Here is an 18,148-nt window from a genome sequence, read left to right as displayed (position 1 = left end):
TTCAAAAGGATGTTGGTTGCAGTAGGTACTGCACACGATGGAGTAGCATGGAGAGCTCCTTCGAACCAGTCTTTGGACTGAAGACCACAACAACAACATTAATCTAACATGAGAAATCAATGAAAGCATCGCGAGATATCAGAAAATGTCTGTCAGTGATGGTGTATTTTGCAGCACATATACACGTAAAGATACTCAGGGGCTGGAAATACACGCACACAAACAGAACTACACAGGACTGGACAACGTAGGCATGTAGCTTGTGCTTACCTGGTTTCTGCTGCTGGCTCAGACAGCAGCTTGAGCACTTCAATCAGATCTTCAGGCTGACAATGTAGCGCATCTGCCCAGCCCTTCGTGGCCATCACGTGTAAAATATGAGTCTCTATGAAGGCGGCGGCGGCCTTCTTGAGGCTGCTACAGGAGTTCCGAATAGCGAGCACAGCTGTGGCCACCGCAGTCTCAACAGACAGCTGTGAGGCCAACTGCTGCTCGCACTGTGCCTTCAGGCCTGACAAGCCGTACTTATCAGCCGCGACCAGCAGCTGGGGGGCCATTCTGGCCAGCTGCGGGGCCTGCAGGGTATACATGTAGGCCACGAGATGGCGCAGCAACTGGCCCCCCACGTCTGGGACTGTGGCCTCCAGCGTGCCGTGGCTGAAAACAGCGGCGAACACGGGACTCCTGGCGGCCAGGACGGCCCTGTGCGCTGCCAGACGGGTGTCGCCCGCCACCAGAGTCACCACGGCGCTGTCTCCAGCGTCCAGCAGGGTGCCCAGGTCCACAGTGGGAGCCTCTTTCCCCTCCTGGACCTGTCCTGCTGTGGGCGATTCTGAAACACAGCGTCACTGAGTAGACCTTCCCCCTTGCACAGCATGTGAGAACATGCTTGAGCCACAAGTGGATCTGCGTCAACCATCACTTCCTAACACTAAATGAACTAGACTTCGCCATACCCCTGGTAAATCCATGTGGGTCATTTTTACCCGCAGTAGAAAACCACCATTTTGTTCGTATCTGGGTGGTATTATGAGTGTCTTCATGTTGACTATACGTCTCTAAAATGAATAGTACACGGTCAAATATGAATTTTCTCTAAGTAAACATTTTTTTTATTTTAAATGTTACAGAAGAAATTCCACAATATTTCGTAAATTTGGTAAAGCAATGTTGTAATGTTTTTCTTTATAAAAAGATTGAAACTGAATCAAAACATATTGTTTATGTGAGTATTAATAGTATTTTTCCTCTTATAGAAGAATAAGATAAGCACCAACTATTAGTGAAACATTCTAAAATGCAGTAGGTGACTAAAATGCTCTGCATTTTTTGTAGTTATTGCAATGAAGGAAAAAAACATAAGAACAAATTACTTCAGCCTATAATTATAAATATTTAAGTATATTTAAGAAAAAGGACGTCACAGAATTGCCTACTCTGGGATTCAGAAAGCCAACAACAGTTTTTGTTCGGCATCTTTTGCACACATACTTGTTGCACTTGACGTTTTATTTCCCTTTGTAGTTTTGTTGTCTGCAGGAAACCTGAATTTGAGAAGACCTTCGAACTCCTTATTGGCCAATGCCAGTATGGAGTGCCTGTAAAGGGAGACTGAGTTTTGTCTGAAGTGTGTAAGAGGCAGCGAGGTCATCTGCTACTCTGAGGATAAGGTCCCGCCGTGAAATCATCTTAGAGGTTTTTTTTTTTTTTTTTTTTTGGTCATTAGTCTACTGACTGCTTTGATGCGGCCCGCCACGAATACCTTTCCTGTGCTAAACTCTTCATCTCAGAGAAGCACTTGCAACCTACGTCCTCAATTATTTGCTTGACGTATTCCAATCTCTGTCTTCCTCTACAGTTTTGCCCTCTACAGCTCCCTCTAGTACCATGGAAGTCATTCCCTCATGTCTTAGCAGATGTCCTATCATCCTGTCCCTTCTCCTTATCAGTGTTTTCTACATATTCCTTTCCTCTCCGATTCTGCGTAGAACCTCCTCATTCCTTACTTTATCAGTCCACCTAATTTTCAACATTCGTCTATAGCACCACATCTCAAATGCTTCGATTCTATTGTGTTCCGGTTTTCCCACAGTCCATGTTTCACTACCATACAATGCTGTACTGCAGACGTACATCCTCAGACATTTCTTCCTCAAATTAAAGCCGGTATTTGATATTAGTAGAATTCTCTTGGCCAGAAATGCCTTTTTTGCCATAGCGAGTCTGCTTTTGATGTCCTCCTTGCTCTGTCCGTCATTGGTTATTTTACTGCCTAGGTAGCAGAATTCCTGAACTTCGTTGACTTCGTGACCATGAGTTCTGATGTTAAGTTTCTCGCTGTTCTCATTTCTACTACTTCTCATTACCTTCGTCTTTCTCCGATTTACTCTCAAACCATACTGTGTACTCATTAGACTGTTCATTCCGTTCAGCAGATCATTTAATTCTTCTTCACTTTCACTCAGGACAGCAATGTCATCAGCGAATAGTATCATTGATATCGTTTCACCTTGTATTTTAATTCCACTCCTGAACCTTTCTTTTATTTCCATCATTGCTTCCTCGATGTACAGATTGAAGAGTAGGGGCGAAAGGCTACAGCCTTTTCTTACACCCTTCTTAATACGAGCACTTCGTTCTTGCTCGTCCACTCTTATTATTCCCTCTTGGTTGTTGTACATATTGTATATGACCCGTCTCTCCCTATAGCTTACCCCTACTTTTTTCAGAATCTCGAACAGCTTGCACCATTTTATATTGTCGAACGCTTTTTCCAGGTCGACAAATCCTATGACAGTGTCTTGATTTTTCTTTAGCCTTGCTTCCATTATTAGCCGTAACGTCAGAATTGCCTCTCTCGTCCCTTTACTTTTCCTAAAGCCAAACTGATCGTCACCTAGCGCATTCTCCATTTTCTTTTCCATTCTTCTGTATATTATTTTTGTAAGCAGCTTCGATGCATGAGCTGTTAAGCTGATTGTGCGATAATTCTCGCACTTGTCAGCTCTTGCCGTCTTCGGAATTGTGTTGATGATGCTTTTCAGAAAGTCACATGGTATATCGCCAGACTCATATATTCTACACACCAACGTGAGTAGTCGTGTTGTTGCCACTTCCCCCAATGATTTTAGAAATTCTGATGGAATGTTATCTATCCCTTCTGCCTTATTTGACCGTAAGTCCTCCAAAGCTCTTTTAAATTCCGATTCTAATACTGGATCCCCTATCTCTACTAAATCGACTCCTGTTTCTTCTTCTATCACGTCAGACAAATCTTCACCCGCATAGAGGCTCTCTATGTATTCTTTCCACCTATCTGCTCTCTCCTCTGCATTTAACAGTGGAATTCGCCTTGCACTCTTAATGTTACCACCGTTGCTTTTAATGTCACCAAAGGTTGTTTTGACTTTCCTGTATGCTGAGTCTGTCCTTCCGACAATCATATCTTTTTCGATGTCTTCACATATTTCCTGCAGCCATTTCGTCTTCCTATTTATTTCATTCCGCAGCTACTTGTATTTCTGTATTCCTGATTTTCCTGGAACATGTTTGTACTTCCTCCTTTCATCAATCAACTGAAGTATATCTTCTGTTACCCATGGTTTCCTCGCAGGTACCTTTTTTGTACCTATGTTTTCCTTCCCAACTTCTATGATGGCCCTTTTTAGAGATGTCCATTCCTCTTCAACTGTACTGCCTACTGCGCTATTCCTTATTGCTGTATCTATATCGTTAGAGAACTTCAAACGTATCTCGTCATTCCTTAGTACTTCCGTATCACACTTCTTTGCGTATTGATTCTTCCTGACTAATGTCTTGAATTTCAGCCTATATCTGCTCCTGGGTACGCCTTACAATCCAGTATCTGATTTCGGAATCTCTATCTGATCATGATGTAATCTAATCTTAGAGGTACGTAACTTAAAAATTGTGCGAGCGTTAATAAATGGCGAGGTCAAGGAAAAGACACTTACAGGGCATCGTTGGGTAACAACTCGGAGACTGTAGTATCTAGCGATTTGGTCAAAAACATCTACTCCATCCTTAGTGTCATTATAAAAATTCACTGTTTCTGGAAGTTACTTCTCAGTATTCTCAGTCTTCTGACATCCAGCATGCATGTTACGCAGGATACGGATATCTTTTACCATTTCCCATCGTAATCTGTGAGGAGATGGTCGCCTGACTTGTGAGTGTGTTGCATACAGTGTGTCGTCTCCACTTCAGCGCTCATCTGCCTGTTTAATGGAGGTGAAGAAGCTGTCAGTCGTGACGTTCCGTAAGGGCGACGCGACTGACATCTGCTGTAGTGTAAGAGAACTGTTAGCAGTGCTCCAGACAGTAGTGTAGGAGGGGGCGAGGGGATTCTGCACTGTATAATATGTTGTCTCGAATGAAAAACAGCCCACAGTTGCTCAAAATTTTGTTTATTTTAAATCTAGACCAAGGTTTCTGCTATAATAATATAACCGTCTTCAAAACTCATACACACAAATAAATGAATAATGTCTTAGGCCAGCAGCTGTGTCAAGACCAATAAAATAGTTTCAAGACACATACGCCTGTTTCGAACATAAATAACATTACATATGGCAACGTATGTCCTCCGCCCCTACCTCTGTTATACTGTCGCTGCCACGATAAAAGTAATGAAGTATAATATGTCACATGTTATTCTGTAGTTTTGCAATGTTACTCCACGTAGTTCTGCATGTCGCCAGTCCATAGAAAACGGAAAGCCTCGCTGATATAATGTATCATTCGACAACCGAATACTTCGTATTTAATGTTCTTTTTGGCCCGAAGTATAATATACTCTAACAGCTCGTGAATAACGTCGAGGCGTGCCCAGATCATATTTAGTGACAGCAAACCGGTGTTACCTCATATCAAACTGTGCGTTAAATAGGTATGGGTCAAAAATGACGCACATCGTACTACTGGTATAACAGATAAATTTTTCATACTTCCAGGTGTGTGAGCTAGAGGGGATGAAATTTTGGTAAGTTGTACAACCCCATAAATGATGAAAAGTCACGGGAGCGTTTCGTCGTGCGATGATTATAGAGGCGGGTAACAGCCTCGAAAATCCATTGAGGGTCAAAAATGACCCACATAGTACTCCTAGTAGAAATATTGTTCTTCACAAGTCTGTACAACAATACGACATTCTTCCTGTGTCAAAATAATAAGTCACGTGAATACCCACATATCCTTAACGACACCATTTGATCCAGCACATCTTAGATTCCACCTTAAATGAAGTGGACAAAGTCATGACGAAACTGTATTACTAATGGTTTGTGACAAAACGGCGACAAATCAGCGTCCATGTACCTGTCGTGAATGGCCACGTACTCCGACACTTTGTTGCTGATTTAGGAAATAAAATCGCTGGAGGAGTAAAAAGCGAGGAAAGAGTAAGAATCCGAACAAAACATAGAAAAAAGATGTTAGCCTCTAAAACTGACTGCTAACACGCCAGAAAAATGCTTCCAAAAGCGCGTTTGTTGTGTTGCATCTTGTAAATGTGTGACCTGGACTCTGTGATGTAAGGAACTGAGAAACGGAATACTTTTGAAATGAGTTGTTAAAGGCACACCGTGAAAAGTCAAAGGGACTAATAAGATAACAAACAACGAAATCAATAAAATAATGCTGGCTAGAAGGGGTTTGTTGATTATCTGTTTAGGTGAAATGGACATATATATCATCAGAAAAATACCAGAGGAAGTCCACGGTTGAAGTTAGAGAATCAAACTACGAGAGATGCCAGCTGCTACAGCCACACAGAGGTGGCAAAATCATGGGATAGCGGTATGCACTTTCACATATGGCGGTAGTCCAGCCTACAAAAGGTATGAAGCGGCAGTTTATTGGCCGAGCTGTCGATTGTATTCAGGTGATTCACATGATAAGGTTTCCAGCTTGATTATAGCCGCACGACGGAGATTAATAAACTTTGAACGCTGATTAGGAGGAGGAGGTAGACAAATGGGACATTACATTTCGGAAATCGTTAGACAGTTCAACATTTGGAGATCCACAGCGTCAAGAGTATGCTGAGAGAACCTCTCACCACAGACAAGGCAGTGGCCGACGGCGTTCATTTAGAGGCCGAGAGCAGCGGCGTTTGTCAGTCAGTGCTAAGAGGCGAGGAACACTACGCGAAACAACCGCAAAAATCAATGTGATACGTACGATAAACGTATCCGTTAGGACAGTGCAGCGAAATTACGTTAATGGGCTATCACAGCAGGTGGCTAACGTGTGTGCATTTGCATAACGGCGGGACTTCCCCTGCAGCCCTTCTCCTGTGCTCGTGATCCCACTGGTTGGACCCTAGACGACTGGAAGACGGTGGTCTGATTGGATGAGTCCCGATTAAAGTTTGTAAGATCTGATTGTAGAGTTCGAGGATGGTGCAGACCCCGACGAAGTCATGGCGCAAGTTGTCAACAAGACACAGCGCAAGCTGGTGCTAGCTTCATACTGGTGTGGACTGTGTTTACATGGAGTGGACTGGGTCCGCTGGTCCAACTGAGCCGATCATTGGCTGGAAATGGTTATGTTTGGCTGCGTGGAGACAATACACGATCGGGCTGTAACTATGAGATAAGTATTTGTTCGCTAAGTATAAAAAAAAGTTGATTACCACATGAAGCTACAAAAATTCCAAAACTTTTCTGTGCCTAATGCTATTTATATATTTCCCCTCACTTTGCAAATTTGCCAATATCGTACATTCAACTTTATTTAGTATACTCTGCCAAAGAGGACGGTGTCTTCTGTAAGTACTGTTTGTTTTTCGCTATGACGAGTCTGGTAAAGGTAGTAATCAAAATGTTACAGCCCTGGAAAACTCCAGGTTTCTGGTGTGGAAGCATGATCTTCAATATTTCAAAATGGTTCAAATGGCTCTGAGCACTATGGGACTCAACTGCTGTGGTCATAAGTCCCCTAGAACTTAGAACTACTTAAACCTAACTAACCTAAGGACAGCACACAACACCCAGTCATCACGAGGCAGAGAAAATCCCTGACCCCGCCGGGAATCGAACCCGGGAACCCGGGCGTGGGTTCAATATTTCAACATCCAGGCGTGCAGTACTTACTATACAGCTACTCTAATCCATTGTCAAAATTTTGTTCACATGATGATGAACAAGGCAAAAGATATGAAACATCGCCAGGACTAAGGCTTGATGGAGCAGGTAGGAAGGAAACAGAAAAGGGCTAGACCCTCTCATCGATGTGGTGATTATCTGTGGATGTCAGGAGATTGCATTAAGGCCCCCTTAATGACTTAGATCCTACTGAAGTTGATAAACAAGATGACAAGTACATGGGTAACTTTCGTGCAATTATAAAGCACGTTTCTGAGGACAGGCCTATGACTGTGCTGCATCTATGTGGGGGAATTCCTGTGGGCCTTATGCATTCATACAACAGAACTACCATTTAGCTGTTTATTCTCACTGTGGAGCTCATAATTTCTGCAAAATCCATCTGTTTTTCGTTATTGAGTATCCCAGTTGAAGCAAAATAATTTCTTAGTTCCATTATTGTCTGTTTGAAAGGAAAATTAACTGTCACAATTTATAATTACAATCAGACTATACCTCCTCTGCGTTTCCGAACAAAATACAATTCAGTGGATTTGGCTCCACCTAGATCCCTGGAGCTGGAACTCAACATTGAAATGACCAACAATCAGTGAGAGCTGTTTTCCAACTCAGAAGCCTACTTCTCGCCGCTAAATTGTCGTCATCGATAGCGTAGAGACAGTAGCATGAATCGGCCAACTCTCGTCGATGGGAACTGTCCACAGTGATCCCTGGGTTTCCTTAAATAGTTATTCTCCAGGAAGAACCGTGCTGTCCCACTCTAACTCGTGACCGTATACGGGCACGGTTTGCGATAAGGCCAGCGACCTCTTACTTTTGCCTGTCGAGATATCTATTGGTCTGTAGTTCTTTGTGCGCCTTCCGAAAATCTTGCGTGGCTGCTATGGACTGCATGAGTGTTACATTCTGTGGCATACATGGTACAACCATAATTCATGTTGCCACTGCTCGCCATTCTCCCCCAAAAGTGCATCTAGGCCACAGCAGGCCCTGGAGGCCTCGACCGTGTTGGAGCATTCACCATTCTGGGGGGGGGGGGGGGGCTGGATCCACTTCTATTCATAGGGGATGAGAGAGTGACGAATTGTGGCTGGCCACAGGAGGTCTTGGGTTGGAGGAAATGGTAGATGGCGCAAAGAGAGTCGCATTACAGGCATCTGGAGTGCAAGAAGGAGTTATGGCACCCATTAGTGGTTTGGATCCATGATGGGCCCATACATGATACATATGCCAGCAGCAACAGCCTCTTTGCAGCAACTGGAATTCAAACATTGCCTGCCAAATCAAATGGAGAATAAATGGAGGGTGTCACAGCTGCACTGGATCCTGCAAAGAAAACCTACACATATCATTGATACAAGAAGGTATGTGGCTGTTCTGATTCTAGGGAAAATGGTGATTTGAGAGGATGACCATGTGGACTGATGAAATTAAATTGAATAGCAAGAATCAGAATTCTGCTGATGATAATTGGGGCCATTGTCAGTGACAAAGGCTTGTGTGACGCCTTTAAGGGCGAACAACCATGCAACAATCTGGATCGTCTTCGCTGAGGTTGTGAATGGCATGAAAAACACAAAGCAGAACCCACTGCTCACAATCAAAATCAGACGCCACACAGATCCAAGGAATGGGCCAGCAAAGTCCAAATGAAGACAGGACCAATGAGTCACCATAGGAGGCCATGGAAAATACTGACAGGAGGGCACAGCATGTTTGTTTTGACATGTGAGGCACCTTTTCACCATTCTCGCATAAAATGTCTCCATACCCTTCCAGTGGATGTATTGCTAGGAGAGTCAAAATGACTTCCCAATGCCATAGGGTTCTGGGAATGAGGACCTGAGCATGGCCCATCGCGACCTTCATCAGCGCAATGTGATGCAAGGATAAAGACTTTTGCTGCGTGCCGGCCGCGGTGGCCGTGCGGTTCTAGGCGCTGCAGTCCGGAACTGTGGGACTGCTACGGTCGCAGGTTCGACTCCTGCCTCGGGCATGGATGTGTGTGATGTCTTTAGGTTAGTTAGGTTTAAGTAGTTTTAAGTTCTAGGGGACTGATGACCTAAGATGTTAAGTCCCATAGTGCTCACAGCCATTTGAACCATTTTTTTGCTGCATGCTACAGAAGGCTTGGAGGTCTGGGTACATGAGACATTACTTTGTCTGCAGGCTGTCTTTCTGTTGTATAATGCAAATCCTCCTGGAGGACATGGCCTGTCACTGTGTGATATCCCACAAAGCGTGCATCACTTGGAAGATGGGTCTTTGATGATGGCAGTCTCACTGTCCTAATGAAAACAGACTTCTGGATCCTCATGAAATTCTGGGTTGTGACTAACATGAAATCGCGATAGGATATCGGCATTGGCATGGGCGGCATTAGGGTGATATTGGATACAATAGGCATATCCTGAGAGAAACGGGGCCCACAGTGGCAAGTTGCTGATACTTGAAGAGACGCATTAGAGGCTTATGATATGTCATGAGTGTGAAACGGTGGCTATAGATTCAGGCAGGGAAGCGTTTGCTGCCAGAGATGATGACCAAAGCCTCCTTTTCTATGTAGTTCCTCTATCCTGCTGTAAGTGTCTTGGATACAAATGCAGTGGGTCGCTCCACGCCATTCTCAATATGGGACAAAAGTCTGCCAGTCAGCATCGGCCACTGATACCAATGGTTTCTTTGGATTGTATGCCATGAGACAGGTAGGTCGAAGAGGGCCTTCTTCAGGTTTTGGAACACCTTATTGCATTAGGATGGCCACTTCCAGGGAATTCTGTTACAGAGCGAGTGGTGCCAGCATCGCTGAAGCATGGGGCATGAATGGTCTATAACAGTTTGGCTGACTTCGGCTGGAATGCATCTAACGAGGCTAGTAATTTTTGGATGGTAGGCACACAATGTGGTGTAAGCCATATGCCTGATGTCCTGAAGATGTGTCCTAAATATTCGATCTGGTGGATGGAAAAATAACATATGCCAAGTTTACAACGAAGGTAAGCTTCTGTGAATGGGGAGAAGAGCAACATCAGCAGTATACTTTCCTACAACCAGAAAATTGTCAAGGTAGCTCATGGTCCCTGAGACGTCCTTTAAGTGTTACTCATCGCCACCCCCCCCCCCCCCCCCCGTGAACCACGGACCTTGCTGTTGGTGGGGAAGCTTGCGTGACTAAGCAATACAGATGGCCATATCGTAGGTGCAAACACAATGGAGGGGTATCTGTTGAGAGGCCAGACAAATGTGTGGTTCCTGAAGAGGTGCAGCTGCCTTTTCAGTACTTGCAGAGGCCACAGTCTGGATGACTGACTGATTTGGCCTTGTAACACTAACCAAAACGGCCTTGCTGTGCTGGTACCGTGAACAGCTAAAGCAATGGGAAACTACAGCCGTAATTTTGCCCGAGGGCATGCAGCTTCACTGTATGGTTAAATGATGATGGCGTCCTCTAGGGTAAAATATTCCATTGGTAAAATAGTCTCCCATTCGGATCTCCGATCAGAGATTACTCAACAGGATGTAGGTATCAGAAGAAAGAAAATTGGCGTTCTACAGATCGGTGTGCGGAATGTCAGATCCCTTAAATGGGCAGGTAGATTAGAGAATTTAAACAGGGAAATGGATAGGTTAAAGTTAGATATAGTGGGAATTAGTGAAGTTCGGTGGCAGGAGGATCAAGACTTTTGGTCAAATAAATACAGGGTTATAAATACAAAATCAAAGAGGGGTAATGCAGGAGTAGGTTTAATAATGAATAAAGAAATAGGAGTGCAGGTAAGCTACAACAAACAGCGTAGTGAAAGCCTTATTGTGGCCAAGATAGACATGCAGCCCATGACTACCGCAGTAGTACAAGTTTATATGCCAACTAGCTCTGCAGATGATGGAGAAATTGATGAACTGTATGATGAGATAAAAGAAATTATTCAGGTAGTGGAGGGAGACGAATATTTAATAGTCATGGGTGACTGGAATTCGAAAATAGGAAGAGAAGGAAACATAGTAGGTGAATATGCATTGGGGATTAGAAAAGAAAGAGGAAGCTGTCTGGTAGAATTTTGCACAGATCATAATTTAATCATAGCTAACACTTGGTTCAAGAATCATAAAAGAAGGGTATATACATGGAATCATCCGGGAGATACTAGGAGGTATTAGATAGGTTATAAAATGGCAAGACAGAGATTTAGGAACCAGGTTTTAAATTGTAAGACATTTCCAGGAGCGGATATGGACTCTGACCGCAATCCATAGGTTATAAACTAGATTGAAACTGAAGAAACTGCAAAAAGGTGGGAATTTAAGGAGATGGGACCTGGATAAACCGACTAAACCAGAGGTTGTACATAGTTTCAGGGAGAGCATAAGGGAACAATTGTCACAAATGGGGGAGAGAAATACAGTAGAAGAAGAATGGGTAGCTCTGAGGGACGAAGTAGTGAAGCCAGCAGAGAATCAAGTAGGTAAAAAGACGAGGGCTGGTAGAAATCCTTGGGTAACATAAGACATATTGAATTTAATTGATGAAAGGAGAAAATACAAAAATGCAGTAAATGAAGCAGGCAGAAAGAAATACAAAGGTCTCAAAAATGAGATCGACAGGAAGTGCAAAATTGCTAAGCAGGGATGGCTAGAGGACAAATGTAAGGATGTAGAGGCTTATCTCACTAGGGGTAAGATAGATACTGCCTACGGGAAAATTAAAGAGACCTTTGGAGAAAAGAGAGCCACTTGTATGAATATCAAGAGCTCAGATGGAAATCCAGTTCTAGGCAAAGAAGGGAAAGCAGAAAGGTGGAAGGACTATATAGAGGGTCTATACAAGGGCGATGTACTTGAGGACAATATTATGGAAATGGAAGAGGACGTAGATGAAGATGAAATGAGAGGTACGATACTGTGTGAAGAGTTTGACAGAGCACTGAAAGACCTGAGTCGAAACAAGGCCCCAGGAGTAGCCAACATTCCATTAGAACTACTGACGGCCTTGGGAGAGCCAGTCCTTACAAAACTCTGCCATCTGGTGAGCAAGATGTATGAGACAGGCGAAATGCCCTCATACTTAAAGAAGAACATAGTCATTCCAATCCCAAAGAATGCACTTGTTGACAGATGTAAAAATTACCGAACTATCAGTTTAATAAGTCACAGCTGCAAAATACTAACACAAATTCTTTACAGGCGAATGGAAATACTGGTAGAAGCCGACCTCGGGGAAGATGAGTTTGGATTCCATAGAAATGTTGGAACACATGAGGCAATACTGACCTCATGACTTATCTTAGAAGAAAAACAAACCTACTTTTCTAGCATTTGTGGACTTAGAGAAACCTTTTGACAATGTTAACTGGAATACTCTCTATCAAATACTAAAGGTGGCAGGGGTAAATTCAGGGAGTGAAAGGCTATTTACAATTTGTACAGAAACCAGAAGGCAGTTATAAGAGTTGAGGGGCACGAAAGGGAATCAGTTGGTGGGAAGGGAGTGAGACAGGGTTGTAGCCTCTCCCCGATGTTATTCAATCTGTATATTGAGCAAGCAGTAAAGGAAACAAAAGAAAAATTCGAAGTAGGTATTAAAATCCATGGAGAAGAAATAGAAACTTTGAGGTTCACCGATGACATTGTAATTCTGTCAGAGACAGCAAAGGATTTGGAAGAGCAGTTGAACAGAATGGACAGTGTATTGAAAGGAGGATATAAGATGAAAAACAACAAAAGCAAAACGAGGATAATGGAATGTAGTCGAATTAAGTCGGGTGATGCTGAGGGAATTAGAGTGGGCAATGAGACACTTAAAGTAGTAAAGGATTTTGCTATTTGGTGGGCAAAATAACTGATGATGGTCGCAGTAGAGAGGATATAAAATGTAGACTGGCAATGGCTAGGAAAGCGTTTGTGAAGAAGAGAAATTTGTTAACATCGAGTATCGATATAAGCGTCAGGAAGTCGTTTCTGAAAGTATTTGTATGGAGTGTAGCCATGTATGGAATTGAAACATGGACGATAAATAGTTTGGACAAGAAGAGAACAGAAGTTTTCGAAATGTAGTGCTACAGAAGAATGCTGAAGATTGGTAGATCACATAACTAATGAGGAAGTATAGAATAGAATTGGGGAGAATAGAAGTTTGTGGCACAACTTGACAAGAAGAAGGGACCGGTTGATAGGACTAGTTCTGTGGCATCAGGGGATCATAAATTTAGCATTGGAGGGCAGTGTGTAGGGTAAAAATCGTAGAGGGAGACCAACAGATGAATACACTAAGCAGATTCAGAAGGATGGAGGTTGCAGTAAGTACTGGGAGATGAAGAAGCTTGCACAGGGTAGAGTAGCATGGAGAGTGCATCAAACCAATCTCAGGACTGAAGACCACACCAACAACATAGTACCTCCAAAAAATTGATGTAACTTTGGCGATGCCAAACGGAAGCTATGTATATTGGAGCAATCCAAAAGGAGTGGCTATGATGTTTATGATTTTAGTCTCCTGGGAGCCGTGACGCAGTGTGAGGTGTAGATACGCATCATGAAGATCATTTTGGGCAAATAAGCATAATGAAGGTCATTTTTGGCAAATACCATAGACCCAGCGAGATGTAAACAGTCTCCTGAAGCATGGGAGTGGTATATCTGACGACTACAGATTAGGCATTCACAGTGTCCTGGAAGTCACCACCAATGCAGTCAGCGCCTGATGGTTTCTCCACAGTCAAATAGGAAGGGCCCCTTTGGCTGTGTGTTACTGGGATGAAGACGCCCTCATCCTGAAGATGTTGCAAGTCCTGTTGATGCTTATCCTGGTATGCAAACTCGACGCTACGGACCTTAAATAATTTTGGAGTTTGGAGCTGCAGTAGGTGTAAGGAATAAATGCGACTGGATCCCCAGGATGCTCACTGGCAGAACACTGGTCCTAATTTAACCAAGATGTAGGTGGTGTAGGGAGAGGCCCAGTGCTTGGACTGCATCAGAATTGGCGCAGAACTCAAGCCCCAAGGCATGGAATAAGTCTATGCTGGACAGGTTAGAGACCTGAGGGGCCACAACCATCAGAATCCAAGCTGGAGTTACTGTAACGCCACAGTAGCGTTTGCTATGGAAAAGTCCTGTAACAGGTATGTCCTGTAACAGAAATGGTGTTTTTACTAAAACTACATAACTCTGTTGTGAAGGGGTGCCTGGAGGAGACTTAATGGCTTGTGTAGCGCAGTCGATTACTGTAGCTGATGACCCAGTGTTAGTCTGGAAGGTGACTGGCTTGCGTTACAACTTGACTTGTATAGACAGCAACTGAGTGGACTGCAAGAGTATATATAGGTACCAGCGCCGCTTTTGTAAAATATGGTTGGGAAGAATATTCCTTGGTGTCGCCCAGTCACCAGTCCACAGACATAGAAGTGGAGGTGTGGCAAATTTCAGCTTTGTGGGCACACTAACAGCTAGTAACACAATTCACCTTGTGGAAATGGCATTGAGGACTGTCCCAGACTTGTGCTACAACCAATGTTCTTCCAATTTGGGTTATGTGGCAAATACAAGAATTGGGTCTTCGATAAAAGCTGCTGTTGTGGCAGCCTGCTCAGAAGCTCGAATGATAGGAAGTCATGAGATTAGCAATGGATCTTTGAGGTTCAGAAGATTCTATTGGAGGTTTTCATCAGGAAAGTGAGCTAAAATCTAGTCACAGATGAGAGCTGATGCACAAGGGATGCATTGTGGCACATGGGGACCAGCATTCCTGAGAGAGACCCCGGACCCTAGCTATTGATTTAGGAATGTAGATTCTGACAGCTAAGGAACTTGCATTGAGCCGCAGTAATGTGTATCTGAGCATTGAAGTTTTATACGGCTTTCATGCATTCATGGCTGGACTATGGGTGCATGGTTCATGCATTGGCGAAGCCTTTTGATTTGAATTGACACTGTCCACCTTGAGGGTCTCCAGTTGGCCACAGGTCGCTATAGGACAAGTCCCATACCCAGCCTATCTGCAGAGGCTGGGGATGGGGGGGGGGGTCACCAGCAGCTCCACCTACTGCATCAGGCATGCAAGTTCGTCACAGCTCCAACTTCACCCACACTCTATAATGTTGCTCATCCCACTTATTTCCAACCGTTTAAGAGCCACAATGCCACTTGCGATTCACGTGCAACATGTGCTGGAGTCCCTTAGTGAGGAGCCAGTACTGCTCCAAATCCAGGGTTTTAACTGCCTGCTGCCATGGTTACTGGAGAGACCCAGAGTGATTTTAGATTTGGGGCGCTACAAGAGAGATTACACTCCTGCTTCCGCTTTTAATGACATATTTTCTGACATTTTACCTGGGCACCACAACAATATAGCTGTTTTTATGCACGCATCGCTACAGGGGGATCCTGTTGGTTGCTATGTTTTTTTGACAGATCTTGTCCTCAAGATCAGACTGCCTTAAGCGTTTACTGTCTTTTATGCAGAATTTTATGCGATCTTGCGGTCATTGGAGTAGGTGAGACGTTCTTCCAGTGATAAATTTCTTGTGTCATCCGATTTTCTACGTTCCCTTCACCCTGTGAGACGTTTGTACTCAGCAGGGAAGCTAGTCCCTGCTCCAACTACAACGACTGGGGATTTAGGTGTCTTTTTGCTGGGTACAAAAACACATCGGAATTGTGAGGAATGAAAGGACAGATCTGGCCGCCAAGAGGATTGTCTCGATTCTCAAGTATTACAGTGTGCCGTCCTCCTGTATGCTATCACCTCGATGTTGAGCTTAAGAGAGTCTTGCATCAGTGGGAGGGTGAGTGGCTGGAGGAGACTTTGGTCCACAAAGAAAGCTCTGTTCTGGAGAACAGATGTAGCGTAAGTGCATAGGAAACACGACAGAACCCAAAACACATGTGCTGCATTCCACTTCGTAATGTATTCAAGAGTTAATAAGAATCTAGGTACTTGTATAGAATTCTTCTACCTAGGAAAAGCGTTCTACAGCGTGAAATGACTAGAAATACTGGGAAATTTGGGTATACAATAATATATATAGGAACACAAAAGAAGCTATAAGAACGGAAGACTATGAGAAAAGAGATGTGCTTAATAAGGGTGTAACTTAATGAAACGGTGTTTCTCCGCCACTGTCTAATCTGTACATTTAGGAAACCGTAATAAAATAAAAGACAAACGTAGGAGTAGGATTAACAGTCATGGTTATTAATGCCATGGGGAAGATTCGCTGAAAACATTACTGTCAGTGAAGATCAGGAAGAATTATTAGGTCTGTTGTGTGGAATGGGGAGTCAAATGAATGCAAATATGTACTTAGTGTGAACAAATGAACGATTAACGTAATGAGGAATACCAGAAACGAGATTAGCGTTAAATTTAACGTCAAAGTCTGGGATTACAAAATAGATGAAGGAATTTTGCTTCCTTGAAAGCAAAATTACAGATGAAGGACAAAGTAAGGCGGATTTCAGAGGCAGACATGCAAAGGGAAAGATGGCTTTCCTCCGTCGAAGGTGTCTACTACAACCAAACATAAGGAAAATATTTCTAAGATTTTACGTCCTGGTACGAATTTTCAACATGGAACGTGAGATAACCAGTTCTACTCTGAAGGTAAGAGGTTGGCACAGGGAGGAAGTTGCGACAGTGCATCAGACTAGGCAGAAGGTAAATGACACAAACTGAACAGATACATGAGATGCTCAAATGTCGCTGACATTAGACTTGCAGTGTATATCCTACAACAACTAACTCCCAATATTTTACATGAAAGTTATGAGTCACCTGTCTGTAACCACTGGGTAACTCAACCAAACCATCCTGCCTTCCAGAAATATACATCACATGATGTGGCAGTACATCATGTAAACAGCTGAAAACCTACTCTGGGGAACTAGATGGAATACACAGATTTCATTCATGTTTTAATGCAACACTTCACCACAGTATTGGTCTTATCAAAACGAAATACACCATTATATGAACTCTTTAGAAAAAGGTGCCCTACACAAAATTCCAGGGAACTCTAATTGGATGTTACAAATGTGGAAAACCTCAAATTATTAAAATAATTAATTCATACAATCAAATGTATTGAATTCCTTGCAATTAGGAATAAAAATAATTTGGCTTTCCGAGGAATATTCCTATCTTTGTATTTGTGTATACCTTAGAGCGTTGACACAGAAATTGTTCTTCTGTAAATAGCTTGCGTGATTTGACTAAAGCCTTTGTGCTGTTCAGCCTGCTATTAGCAATTATAAAATCAGTAACTCATCAGTTAACCGGCTAAAAACTTGTCTCATCACAGGAAGTTTCTGTGACATCAGAACAAGGAGTTACATTTTTGTATAGCCTAGCGTCCCCTTATGCTTCAAATTTCTGGTAACAATCTGCACACAGCAGGCGTTAATTTGTGTGAAATTAAATTAATGCTTACAGACGACACCAACGTGGTTACTTAAAATTTATGATCTACAGACATCAATTACGTCCCATTCTAGAATGACATTTTGTTTACCATGTGGTTCCTTTGAAACAGTGTACATATCAACTACATACTGCCGGCCGCGGTGGTCTCGCGGTTCTAGGCGCTCAGTCCGGAACCGCACCACTGCTACGGTCGCAGGTTCGAATCCTGCCTCGGGCATGGATGTGTGTGATGTCCTTAGGCTAGTTAGGTTTAAGTAGTTCTAAGTTCTAGGAGACTGATGACCACAGATGTTAAGTCCCATAGTGCCCAGAGCCATTTGAACCATTTTTGAACTACATACTGCTTCGAAATTGTAGATCAACTTGTAGTTACTTTCTGTAACGTATTGTTACAGAAAGTAAATAGCAATAATTTGATGGACATTCACTCAGATAGCAATCATAATAGGGAACATGACATATCTCACACTGTGAAGAGGAACATGGTTTATTATTGATTTACTAATGTTACTAACAAGAGAATCATAATGCTACTGGTATAGTTACAGCATGTGCCATGTAACTGGCTCTTAAGGTCATACCTGTCTTCCTAAAATAACCATTA

General features: G+C 43.1%; 1 protein-coding gene across 1 annotated transcript in view; it reads right to left on the bottom strand.

Moving 5' to 3' along the window:
- LOC124553325 (serine/threonine-protein phosphatase 6 regulatory ankyrin repeat subunit C-like) overlaps positions 1-18,148 on the bottom strand; it is a 61,922-nt gene that overhangs the window by 27,553 nt on the left and 16,221 nt on the right. Inside the window, exon 4 of the mRNA XM_047127203.1 lies at positions 271-832. Coding sequence (XP_046983159.1) covers positions 271-832 — 562 coding nt within the window. The remainder of the gene's footprint in view (positions 1-270; positions 833-18,148) is intronic.

Source organism: Schistocerca americana, chromosome 11 (genome assembly GCF_021461395.2).
Source record: "Schistocerca americana isolate TAMUIC-IGC-003095 chromosome 11, iqSchAmer2.1, whole genome shotgun sequence".
Classification (NCBI taxonomy): domain Eukaryota; kingdom Metazoa; phylum Arthropoda; class Insecta; order Orthoptera; family Acrididae; genus Schistocerca; species Schistocerca americana.
Note: the sequence above shows the minus strand (reverse complement) of the source record. Positions and strands in the feature narration are given on the sequence as shown.